This window comes from Amphibalanus amphitrite, unplaced genomic scaffold, assembly GCF_019059575.1.
Source record: "Amphibalanus amphitrite isolate SeventyFive unplaced genomic scaffold, NRLGWU_Aamphi_draft 000980F_arrow, whole genome shotgun sequence".
NCBI lineage: Eukaryota > Metazoa > Arthropoda > Thecostraca > Balanomorpha > Balanidae > Amphibalanus > Amphibalanus amphitrite.
The window spans coordinates 85720-98806 of NW_024882474.1; the positions used below are offsets into that span (position 1 = coordinate 85720).

The 13087-nt window shown below is 55.7% G+C and overlaps 1 protein-coding gene across 2 annotated transcripts in view; it reads right to left on the bottom strand.

Moving 5' to 3' along the window:
- The window catches only part of LOC122368830 (furin-like protease 2), a 68904-nt gene that overhangs the window by 40491 nt on the left and 15326 nt on the right, over positions 1-13087 (bottom strand). For both annotated transcript variants that reach the window (XM_043343093.1, XM_043343094.1), the window contains exon 2: positions 769-941. In XM_043343093.1, the coding sequence (XP_043199028.1) occupies positions 769-933 (165 nt within the window). In that variant the 5' untranslated portion in view covers positions 934-941. The remainder of the gene's footprint in view (positions 1-768; positions 942-13087) is intronic.

The following is a 13087-nucleotide window of genomic DNA, read 5'->3' on the forward strand; positions in this document are numbered from 1 at the left end:
AGACGGACAGACACGAGCAGCCTTTGTCGAACAACGTCCCGTGCTAATAATATTCATGCCAGAGTATTGCCTTGCAAGTAATAAGCCAGCGATGAAATTTTATGGTATTGGCAATCGCAAAAGTCACGCAAGTTAGGTGTAATGACGGGGTCCTTTGCAACTGGCATTTGTATGCAGCTAGCGGTTCTCGAAGTGAGCCCCACGAGGAAAATTCCCGCATGTCAGCAGGTAGCGACTCTAATCAATAAATCAGTTGTAACGCAACTTGCATTACAAACCATATAGAGTGTAACGATCTGCTGCGATCGTCGGTCATCAAAATGACACCGTGCTTAGTAAGAACAAAACAAAGATATTGCAATCGCACTAAACACTAAAAACACTGTTTTCAAGCAGCCTAACAAGGTATGATTCCGTACTAAGCTGCCAGCGCCACAGCTGGCCTAGGAAAGTTGCTCCCAGAGGCCAAATGGCTCGAGTGACGGGATAAAATTCTTGAGCGGGGCTGCAGAGCGGCAGAAAAGGCAGAGTCGGAACTCTCCAGATCACCGCCGTATCAGATTTCTCGGAATGCCAGTCCGACTGGAAATCCAGGGGCACAACGAACTCCACAGAGAGGCCGCGTGAGGCGAGCACGGGGGGTCATTGTGTTTGGTTAAATATACAGTATACACAGTAGTTATCATTACCATTTCCGCGTAGACTTAATCCACTGATTTAACTAATACATTACCTATCTAGAGTTCCCCCGTCCCGTCCGTTTCGTACCGAGTCGACCAGGGAGCAGCCGTGTTTGGCGGCGGCCCGTGCGGCGCGCTCCCGACCGCCGGCCACCACCACGGCGAATTGGTTGGTGTACTCCACGGCGGTCACGGCCGCCACGCCCGCCAGCACGACCAGCACGGCCCAGCCGCCGCCGCCGCCGCCGCGCATCGCTACGTCTGAAAAGACACCGGTGGGTTAGGAGGGCTGACGTCTAGAATGAGGTGAATTAAGTGTTGTGTTAGGTGAACTGCAAAATGCACATTGGTTAACAGGAGTCATGCCGAGTTAAGCTGATTTGAAAATGAGCAAACGTGTCAATCGTTTCTGGTTGCACCAGAAAGGAGTTACAGCCGATAAAACTGAAAAAACCGCAATATGTTTGCCCAGCCACTTGTATTCCGATACAAATATGTAGGATACTGACTGGCCTGACGGATAAATTCACACCAGTTTGTTAAAAAAAAAAAAATACTGGACCAAAGAATCAGGACATATCGACCCAACGATCACAACGCTTTTAATTCCTCACCACCCCATTACCCCAGTCTCAGTGTACGAAATCGGGGACTACCGGCTCCGCCACCAACAGCGTCAACAATCACAATAACAACCGCGTCATCGAGCGCGTCACCGTCGTCATCACCGCGGTATAAACAGGGGCTGCAGCGCGGCGCACGCGGCCACTCCCCGTCTGATGACACCCGACCCTCCACAGACGCACAGACTGGCGGGCGGCACGGCGGAGACTGCGCACCCGAAAAAGCCGTGTTTATGCTGAACTCTGACCACCGCTCGTCATGGCTTCATCGCCCCAAACCTGCCACGTCATGGAACAGCCTACTGACTGAGGAGTATGCGATTGGTCAATGGTCACCGATTCGCGATCGGACTGCTCCGAACTGGTCAGAGGCGGTGGGTGTATTTTTAGTAGCGTAAGGCCACTGGAGCGTGAGGTCAGTGGCAGCGTTCGGTCCGCTGAAACTGACAGGTGTAAATGGAAGCCAGGGGAGGTTCCAAAAAGCCGCTTATCTTTAGAAGAAATAATTGAGCAACGACACTAATAACCACCAAGGCCATCTAGGAGCGTGAGGCATATGGACAGATTACGAGAATAAAGCTATAGCCGAGAGCCAGCCGACATCCCAGGGGACTGTTCCACAGACTTCATAGAGGAGCTACAAGGTAAGATTTGAGCAGGACATTCCCTCGCTGATGGTCAGCGGTGACTGATAGCCTGACAGAGCCATAAGGAGAGGGAGAGAGAGGGAGAAGTCGAGAGCTGTCCGGCTATGGGCCGCAGCCTGTCCGCGGCTTTAGCTCGCTCTCGCCGGCAGCGCACCGAGCAGCGACGGGCGGGGGCGGGGGCGGCGCCTGGTGACCCGCCGGTCATCGATCGGCCTCTGGGAGCTGGTCACCAGCCGGCAGGTCACACCAGACACCGAGGTAGTATGTAGCTGAGCACCCCGCACACCGACCCGACTGGGGCTATGTGTGTATGGGGGGGGGGGGGGGCTGCGAAGGCAGCACGCAGCAATCACCGCAGACCTGGACGGACTCGTGGGAACGACTGTGCGCGGTAGCACACAGTAGCATACAGCAGACACCCTGGTTTCGGACGGACCACGTATGAAGGTCTGTACCTACAATAGCACGCGGTATACCTATCACAGCGGGCCACCACGCCGTGCTGCCGTGACCAGTGGCTGTGGGACCGACACGCCGTGGGGCACGACACAGAGACCACCGAAGGCTCTCCACTGGGGCAGCGCAGCGGCCACAACACGCCGTGGGGCACGACACAGAGACCACCGGAGGTACTCCACTGGGGCAGCACAGCGGCCACAACACGCCGTGGGGTACGACACAGAGACCACCGGAGGCACTCCACTGGGGCAGCGCAGCGGCCGGGGGCACTCTACTGGGGCCAGAGGGGCGGTCGGCGGCAGTACACACTCAATACAGACTGTGGCACACCATTAGGAGGAAATGGGCCCCAGCCCGGCGGAGATTGCGCAGTTAGGCGTCCCTCCTAACCGCCCCCTCCCCGCGAACCCGACTGTACCAGGATCCGCACTGGTCTGCCGCTAACACGTCAGTGGGATGGTGTATTTTCGCTCTATCAACATGCCAATCAGCTTTACAATCAACACAATGAGGTAGGTCGCTGAACTTACCAGAGGCCCAATTACATACTTTCCTATTAAATGACATATGATTCACGATGTCCCATCAAGCCGTAACGAGGCATGAATTCGACTTTTTAGACGGAGCGAACCTTGACAAGATAGCGCCGCATTCCCCACTGTCCGTTTTTCCCTCCCCCCCCCCCCCCTCTTCTCCGTCCCTGCTCTACAGCCTACGGCGCCAGTCGGTCGCCCCGTCCGAACATCCCAGCCCAATTAATCGCCGCCACCGCCCGAGGACTGCTAAATGGAAACGTCGCCTCCGCGTGAGTCCGGCCTTCCAGCCCGTCACGCTCATTTTACCGGGGGAACACATGGAGCGGAAAAGCGGAAGCTGTTCCGCACAAAAAGATTATGAAGTGCAGTCCACAGAAAACTTAAAAAAAGACCCAGAGAGGACAGCAGGCCGCCGAACAAGCAGAGTACGTCACATATATGATGTCAAGAGTCCGCAAATTCTAAGAAACAAGCGTCAGTTCATGCATTGTCCGAGAAATGACAACTGGCAACGGGCTCCGCACTAAAAGCTTCCTTTGTTGAACGCTTCGAAGGTCAGGCGCATATGCACTTTTGGTCGCTGCCACATTCGACCGAGCAACGCCACCAATTGAACCCAGGGTGGTCGGCCACTTTTCGGCAGAGACATCAGCCACACCCATCGAGCCCAGGGCTTCGAGTGAACGTCTGGCGTCGGTGAACTATTCAGCAGCGGTCGGAGCCGAGCCAGTCAGTGACGGACCGACAGGTACCCGGGACATCACCGTTTCTCAAACGTCCGATTGCTGACCACAAATGTAAAAAAGAGGCCCCTCACTGGTTCCAAACGGATCCAGGGTGTTCTATTCTATATGCAAATATGCAACAAATATGCAATCTGACACAACGTATTTTTTTTTTCTACGAAAATAAAAATGTGAAGCATACAAATACGTATTCAGCACTCAGCAGGGCTGCAGAGTCAATGGATTTTCGGCGACCCTGACAACTCCGGTTCCCAAAAATCGGCTCAAACTGAGATGTCTGCTTTTACGCTCAAAACACTTGTAAAAAGAGGAATATGACCATTAGCTTAAAAAACACGTCTCTTAAATAAGGTAAACAAAGCTGACATTTCCCAGCAAACAGGCATCCAGCATGAAACTGGGCCATACAGTGTCAACTCTGACCCCAGCCCACAGAACTGTCGAGTCCGACTGACTCTGACTCCGACTCTGTAGCCCTGATATTTACCTATAGTGTTGCACTTAGTTGCTGTAAAATCCAGCCATTTTCAGTCTATCCAAAATTTTCTCTCTGGGAAAAAGACCAAGACTACGAGAGCCAATTGAAGTGAGAAACTGGCATAAGCCACGAGGTAGGTATAGGTGTATGAACAATATTAATATAGGGAATGCCATTTATGCCAGATGAGCGAGCGACGCGAGACAAGTGTTTTGTAGAGATAGCAGAAATTTCAGAGTGTGAGTATGTATGTATAATAACTGCCCATTATACCTATAGACATTCATGAAAAAAAAACTGCAGGGGGTGTTCAAACACCCTCAGCACTCCAGTAGGGCATGGGTTAAGAACGGCTGGGCCAGCTTGGCTCAAACTGAGCACACAACCAGGCACCGAGGACTGGTTAGGACCCGATTTTTTTTTCGGCGCAGGGCGGCCGCGGATTTTCTTTTTTTGGCGAAAGACTGTTTCACCGGTGATAGCAGCACGCTGCTATTCCATTTCGCGAGCTGACGTCACACTTCTGGTAGTGTTGGAGGAATAGGCATGTTGACGTCTCCATGGAAACCCAATTTGACACGTGTAATAGCAGCGTGCTGCTATCACCGGTGAAACAGGGCCCTGTTCACCGAATTTAGTCAGCATGCTGGTCAATCTAGCAGAAGATTCGCCCTGCCTGCGGCTCTGGAGAGGTTTCGGGACGAGAAGTCTCCGCTCCGGTCGTTGCGTGCTCGAACTGGCGAGCCGCCCCGAGTCTATGTACTCAGCGGAGGAGCGGCCGCCCAAGTGAGGCCTCAACCCTCGGCGTGGAGATAGGTGTGGAAGGCCTTGTTGAACATCGCCGATACTTACTTACTTACTTACTTACTTACTTACGAAGTACAGAATTTGGATAGGCCAGACTAGGCCTTTAGAAACCTTTCTAGTCGAGCTCCTCGTGCGTCTGACTATTCATCTGCGTGAGGGATGTCGTGTGCATGGTGTGCCCAGTGAGTGTCAAGCCGGTTTTTGAATTGGTTCAGGGTGTCGGATGCGACGACCACTGACGGTAGGCTGTTCCAGTCGTTGATGACCCGGATGGAGAACGCGTTGCGCCGAATCCTGGAGACCGCTCGCGGCTTGGCTAGTCTCCATTGGTGTCCTCTTGTAGCAGGAGTTCTGTCGGCTGCCATCTCGAAGAAGTTGCGAGGGTCCATGTCCAGTCCACCGCGGAGCAGCTGATAAACCGCGATCATATCTCCACGCCTCCGTCTGTAGTACAGCGTTGGTAGCTGCAGCACTTTCAGACGCTCTCGATACGGGAGGTGTCGAAGATCGGGAACCAGCTTGGTCGCCCGCCTCTGCACCCGCTCTACCAGTCGCTGGTCCGCCCGGTTGAAGGGACCCCACACTAGGTTCCCGTACTCAAGGTGGGGTCGGACAAGGGCCTTGAGGAGCAGGGGGAGGGTTGATTTGTCAAGCAGGTGGAAGGACCGACGAATCACTGCCATCACTTGTGTTGCCTTCCTTACGGCCGCAGCAGCCTGCTTCCGGAATTTGAGCTGGGTATCCATGAGGACGCCAAGGTCTCTCTCGACATCCGACTCCGCGACTGTAGTTCCCCCCATCCGGTATGTGTGGTGCTGGTTGCCTCCGCCGATGTGGAGCACCTTGCACTTTCCAGGGTTGAATGCCAGCTGCCACCTGTCTGTATTGTATTGTATTGTATTGTATTTACGATCATGGGCGATCCACACATGGCGTGGCGATTACTGCCCAGAGTCTGTGTCGGGTATATGCATGCAGGAACAAAGATCAGTCAAACAACAACAACACACACACACACGCACACACAGGAAGACTATATGCACGATTTCTAACATACCGTGTACTTATATACAAGACGAGTGCCTAATTCAGGTTATCACGATGGTCTATCGTTTTTCCACAGAGACTTGACAGCGCGTGCGAATTTAGAGGGTGGCAGCTGTGAAAGTTCGGGAGGTAGGTCGTTTAGGAGCGCGGCGGCACGGTAACTGAAACGCCGCTTACCGGTTTCTAGTCGGGGACGCTGGAGCTGGAGAAGGTTATCCTGACGTGTATTTCTATCCCTGGTTGAGGAGTCCCGGTTTCTGGCAAACATAGAGGCAAGTGCTACCGGTTCGCCGTAGTGTATCGCCTTACGTGCAGTGGCCATAGTTTGAAGTTTGTACATATATTCGGGCGGCATCCAGTTGAGTTTCTCGCGCAGGTCAGTGACGTGGTCGAATTTGCGGCGGCCAAAAATAACTCGAGTAGCGAAGTTCAGGATCTTTTGGAGTCGATTCAGGTTCTTTTTTGTTCCATTTCCGTAAACTGAGAGGCAGTAATTTACTCGGGAGATGACTAAAGCTGTAACAATGGTTTTGATGACCCCATCGGGAAGACAGTGCCGCACATGGGAGAGGCCGATGAGCAGGCCCATACACCTCCGGCTGAGCTCGGATACATGGGCTTCCCAGGTCAGACAGCTGTCAAAGACCACGCCGAGGTTTCCTGCCTGCGCACATGGTTCCAGCTCCGCGTCACGAAACGATACGACGACTGGGGGCAAGTGTTTCAGATTTTGACGGCTGCCGAATATCATAAGTTGCGTTTTGCTCGCGTTAACCTTCAGGGCGTTTGAGTGGAACCATTTGTTCAGTGCTTCTAGTGAGGCCTCCATGCGCAAAATAAGGCCACTTACATTGTTTTTTGGACCACTCACTAGAAGCTGGGTATCATCTGCATATTGGAAAACGCATGCATCATCGGCGTGAAGCGCCAAATCGTTTGAGAAAATCGTGAATAAAAGAGGACCCAGGGCCGAGCCTTGAAACACGCCCATAGTGTTAGGGAGTGGTCGTGACAGTACCCTGCGCTGGAATCCATCGGTCATTGAAACGCTTTGTGTGTGACCTTTTAGATATGATTTAAACCAAGGAGTTTCGATGCCGTACAGTGCGAGTTTGTCGAGAAGGAGTTTGTGATCTATGACATCGAAACATTTGCTGAGATCGATAAGGCATAGGAAAGATATTTCTCCCCTGTCCGTGGCCGCTAGGATGCGGTCGGTGACGGACAAAAGTGCTGTTTCAGTTGAATGCTGGGGTCGGAAGCCATGCTGACTAGATGCCAAAAGGTAATTTTGAGAGAGATAGTGTTGTAGCTGCTGCTGGATGACTCGTTCAACAACTTTCATGATAACTGGTACTAGAGAAATGGGTCGAAAGTTGCTGGGGTCAGATGGGTTTCCGGATTTGAAAATGGGATGGACTATGGAATGCTTCCATTGGTCGGGGATGTCAGATTTCGAGATGCAGGTGTTTACGATGTGCTGTATGACGCTGCCAATAGCCAAGAAACTGGTTTTTAGCATGCGGATGCACACACCGTCCGCTCCGCAGGCGGCTGAGTTCCGCATTCTGAAAACCGTGCATTCGAGCTCACCGAGAGAGATAGGCCTCGGCTGAAAACCGCATGCGCCGACGCGTGGCAGCCGTGCGTTTGTGTAGGTACCTGTGTTTTGGTTTCGGATCTCGGTAGCAATACGGGGGCCTACGGACACGAAAAATGAGTTTAGTTCGTCAGCGGTTACAACGGGTTGAACTGTTTTGTTTCCTTTTTTACCAGCTATGACTGATTTGATTCCCTGCCACACCTTGCTGGGGCCGCGTTCACTAATTTCCCGCTGAATCACGTTGCGCCGGTCACGGCGAACGGCAGAACGGACTGAACGATTCAGGTCTTTGTAAACTGTAGATGCCCGACCATGCAGACGTAGTGCGGCGCGCCGTTGGGCCATGATATCACGGGTGGAGGCTGAGACGGGGGGAGCGGTGGGGTTTCTAATGGTCAGGTTCTTTAAAGGGGCATGGTCATCTAGGACGGGTAAGAAATTAGTCAGAAAAGCTTGCCATTTGTCATGCACGGTCATTGCAGTGAACACTTCGTCCCACTCGATGGACATCAAGTCATGATTTAGGGACGCGACATCGACACGGTTGATTGAGCGGGTAGTGATGACAGTTGCAGTTTTACGCTGTTTAGGTACGTTAACTAGCACGTTTACCAACTTGTGTGGGCTGAAGTGACAGTGTTTTACATGACAGTCGAGCACGAGTTCACGGGTTTTGACAATACATACGTCTAGGAGCGAGCCGGAGCTGTACGTGGGTGCAGTTACCAGTTGATCGAGAGAGTAGTCCGATAAAAAGTCGCTTAGGTGAATACGCGCGCGGAAACTCCGGTGTTTCAGCAAATCGCAGTTTAGGTCGCCGCAGATGACAAACGGAACCTTGGGGTGGTCGATCAGGATCCGTTGCAACTGAGACTCGAGATCGTTGAAATCAGCGCGTAGGGCAGTGTCCGAGTAGCGGGGCGGTCGGTAGAGCGAGCAGACAATTAGCTGACGATCTTTCTCCAGTTTTAGGAGGATCCACTGGGATTCAAGCTGACTCTCACGGCACGGCGGAACTGTGAGTTTTAGCGCTACAGAGGTGATGGAGTTTTTGGTGGCAATGGCGACTCCACCGTAGCCACTGCCGTCGGGACGATCCTCACGGCTAAGTGAGTACCCGGGTAGCACAACTAGCCGACTGGCCCAGTGAAGTGCCGCGTCCAGGTCCTCCTGCAGGGATGCCGAGTCGGACGGAGAGCAGATAGGTCGATAGAGTTTGCTGTCGTCGGCGAATATCTTTATCCCGCAGTGTTCGTGAGAATCGTACAGTTTACCCGTTCGATACGGAAATGTTCGCGCGCCACTCGTTATCGTTCACTCGTTCTCTTTCGTCACCCGGAGGACCATAAAGTTATTGTTCATATAAGTAAAAGTCTATTCTTGAATGAAACGGAAACGATTAAAATGCACAAAATACGGCGGTCACAAATGCGGTTCACTGAATCGTTCTCGGAGGGCCACGTGGCCGCGTCGTACGTAAGGCCACGTCGGCCACGTCGTGCACCGGGCCGTCGCGCACCGGTGGAGTCCCGTCGAAGACTGTCAGGCCCCCGTCCCGTCTCAGCCCTCGTGGTACGCACAACACGTGGGCATGAGAACCAGGACAGGGGCCAGATGACACATATGTGAGCGGCGTGGCGCGGCGGACCGACCGCCGCGCTCCGAGCGCCGGCCGTCTTTGCGAAGATATCAAAAATGCCTATTTGCTCGCTAACATAGCCGGCCCGGTTTTTCGCGATCATCCGCGGAAAATCCAACAACTAGCGAGCAATCGTTCAAGCGTCTCGTACGCACGCACACACTCGCCACGATCCGCACACCGTGTGCAATATGCATACACTCACATACAATACGCATTACGCACTACAGAGTCTGGCCGGGGCGGAGGTCATTCCTGACAACAATCACGCGCCCAGTCGTAAAACTATACGACGGCGCGGTCCCGGCCGCCGGTCACTGTCACCGTTGTCACGCACTGACGCATGTCGTTAACTACGAACACTCGCTCGAGAGGCACTGGCGGCAGTGACAGTGCCGTCACATTGCCGACACACAAACACCCAGCACCCAGCGTACAACACATAACACACATTGCATTACCGAACGGAGCGGACGCGAACAGAAACTAGCGCTAACATGGGCGTGGTACCATAGACTAATCTAACACTGCGCACTCTAAGGTCGTAAACTAGCTCATTCGTAGACCGACCGGCCAAGTGGGCCGGGAGGGACACTGTCACAGTGAACGCGTAGCATCGTCACACGGCTCACGGTTGATAGCTAATGGCTGAACACTAAACACAAATGACCATTGACCGCGGACAGAGTGAGCGGCTCACTCTCACACGCACACGCACACAGACACGCTTACACCGCGAATGACGAGGGCAGGAAACACTAATAGATGTCCAGATCTCGACACTGCTCGCCGGCGGCACGGCAGGGTCGTAAACGACTCACTTCAGTCGTCCCACGCGCGCGCATATTATCCCATCAATACTGTCCGTCACCGTCGCACTCGAGGCGGCAGAGGCGGTTGACAGGCCGCCTGTATTGGCCGGTGGCAGTCGTCGCATCCACGGCGCGGATACGACCGCCTACACCGGGGTCATACACTCCGCTCGTCCCATCGGCCGGCGTCCACGCGGTACGTCTCCGTCGGTCAGCCGCACTGGTTCGCCAACCCTGACCTCGGTCGTATCCATGATCGACATGCAGTGTGCGGTCAGCGTGCGCGGGGAGACACTCTCGCCGCCGGCGTCGCCAGGAGCGATCATGCGGCTGCGTGTTCTTCCGCTTCCAGCGACGGCCACCGACTCTGAGCAGGCCGCCTGAGTCCATGAGGCAGGACGAGAAGTCACTGCCGTTTACGACCGGCTCCGCTCGCTCGGTGACGTACGCTGTCACCCTCGTCTCGTCGTCGGAGAGGGCGGCCGGGCCGGACCGCGCAGCTGGACCTCGTATCCACGGTCCGCCGGGGGCGAGGTCCGTCCCCGGGCCGCCTCTGCTGAAGATGTCGGCCGGGCCCGGCGGCTCGGCTGCGTGACACCACTGGGTCGTCTCTGATGATTCCTGGGTGTGAAGGTCAGCGACTGCACTCGTTTTATCACTGACACGAACGTGATTGACAACGTGTTCACCATCGAGCACCGAGCGTTCCGACTTCCGCCCGGTCACCGTCCATCCCAACAGCGTCCTTACGGCGCACGGCGTTCCCGTCGGTCCTGCAATCACTTCCCGTGGCACAATTAGTTCGATGGCGTCCGTCCCCAGGAGCACCTCCACCGGGTCGCGGGTGGCGCTGGGGAGATCCAGGTCGGCCAGGTGCGGCCATTCCTCCTTTGCCACCGTGCAGTCCATGGCCTTCGCTGACACGTTTAACGTCGGCGTCGTTTGGGCGTTTCGTATACGGTGTGCCCTGCCGTCTCCGCCCACAGCCTCAACGGCGAAGGATACGCGTCGTGACGTCGTCGTTTGGGTCCCACTCAGCGTACTCAGCACCAATTTGTCGGTGGGCCCCGAGATGCCGAGTCGGTAACACAGGTCGTCGGTGATCAGTGTGACCTGACTCCCCAGGTCGAAGAGTGCGTTCGTGGTGCGGCTACCTGCCGGCCCATTTACGGTGATGGGCACCACCTGCAAGAGAATGTCATTGTGAGGCTCGGCCGATGCGGTGCCGACATGTTTGGCAGATGACGGCGTACCATCATCGCAATCGCGCAGCGGAAACACTCGTCCTCCATTGTGTAACAGCGTGTGATGGCGCCTGCCGCAGTGCTCCGCGTCACATCGTGCATCACTGGGACACGTGGCGCTGATGTGATCGCGACCCAGGCAGTTAAAGCACAGTCCGTTTCTGCCGACGAACTCTGCCTTCTCACTCACAGTCAGCGCGAGAAATTCGTCACAGTGCTGGAGCTCGTGTGTTTGCTGACACATGGTACACCAGTCACTGTGTCGGTCCGCTGATGACTTTATGGCAGCTGTCCTCTCCCGCTTTACAGCCGCCGGCGTGGGCCGCGCCGACGCGGTGGTAAACACGCGTCTCGGGCGGCACTCAGCGTCATAAGCCTCGACCTTCGGCAGCTGCTTGGTGGTCACGTTCAAGGCCAACCGACCAGCCGACACATGACGGCGAAGCCATTCGTCGAGATCGACGAGCGTCGGACGAGTGATGCCGTTTTCCACCATGTGCTCGCCCCACCTCCAGGCGAGGGAGGCTGGTAGCTTCCCAGTCACAGTGGTGACGTTCGTGGCGGCGGCAAGGTCGTGATCGTAGTGTAAACACTGTAAGACGCTCACCGCGGTGTGGAGCTCACGAGACAGCTCTGTGAGCGCTGACAGGTCACCGTCTTTCACTGGCCGCGCTGTGAGCAGTCTTTTCATCGTGGCGTGTATCACACGGGACGGGTCACCAAACTCTCGTTCCAGCTCACCCAGGGCGGTGCTGTAGAGACTGGCGTCGCAGAGCATGCCGCGCACAGACTCTCTCGCCGGCCCCGTCAGGTGAGTCTGCAGATAGGTCAGCCGTTCTACGTCGGTGAGGTCGGCGCGGTCGTGTACCAGCGCTTTGAAGAGGGCTATCCACCGCGGCCACTCGATGGCAGAGCCGCCGAACTTCTCCAGCGTGATGCGCGGCAGATGTGGGACCGCTCTGGTGTCGTCACGGGACGGGTGCTGCGGCCGCACCGCAGGTGGAGGCAGGGTGCCGACAGGAGCCGTATCCACTGGCGGCACATGCAGCTGAGATTGAGCCAGCCACTGTCGGGTGCGCGTGGTTGACTCGTCCGTCTGTCGAGACACGTCCACCAGTGCCGGTTGCTCAGTTGCAACCACCGGAAGACCAGCGACGGATGGTGCAGCGGAAGAACGAGGGTGCTCCGAACCCCGCTCCTCCTGCTCCAGCAGCTCCAGCTCCAGCTGACGGTATTCAGCTTCATCCTTCGCCGCCTGAGCTTGCAGCGCTGCCTGCGCCTCCGCCTGCTCCGCCTGCCGCCGGGACTGCTCTGCCTGCGCGTCCGCCTGTTGTCGGGCTTGCTCCGCCTGCGCCTCCGCCTGACGCCGGGCCTGCTCCGCCTGCGCCTCCGCCTGACGCCGGGCCTGCTCCGCCTGCGCCTCCGCCTGACGCCGGGCCTGCTCCGCGTCCGCCTCCGCCAGACGCCGGGCCAGCTCAGCCTTGGCGGCGGCGGCGCGCTGGGCCTGTTCCGCCTGGAGCTGGCTAAGTGCAGCCCGGCGGCGGGCTTCACTGAGACCGGAGGACGCCGTGCTGAAGCTCGCCTCGCTCCTCGTGTGATACGAGCTTCGGCGGCTTTGATGTGATTTCGCATCACTGGCATGTCGTGACCGCTTGTCAGACATTGTACTCACAGTTCACAACACCGCGTCGTCACTGTAAATCCATCACACTAGTTCACTGACATCCGGCCCGGAGGACCAGAATGTTCGTGAGAATCGTACAGTT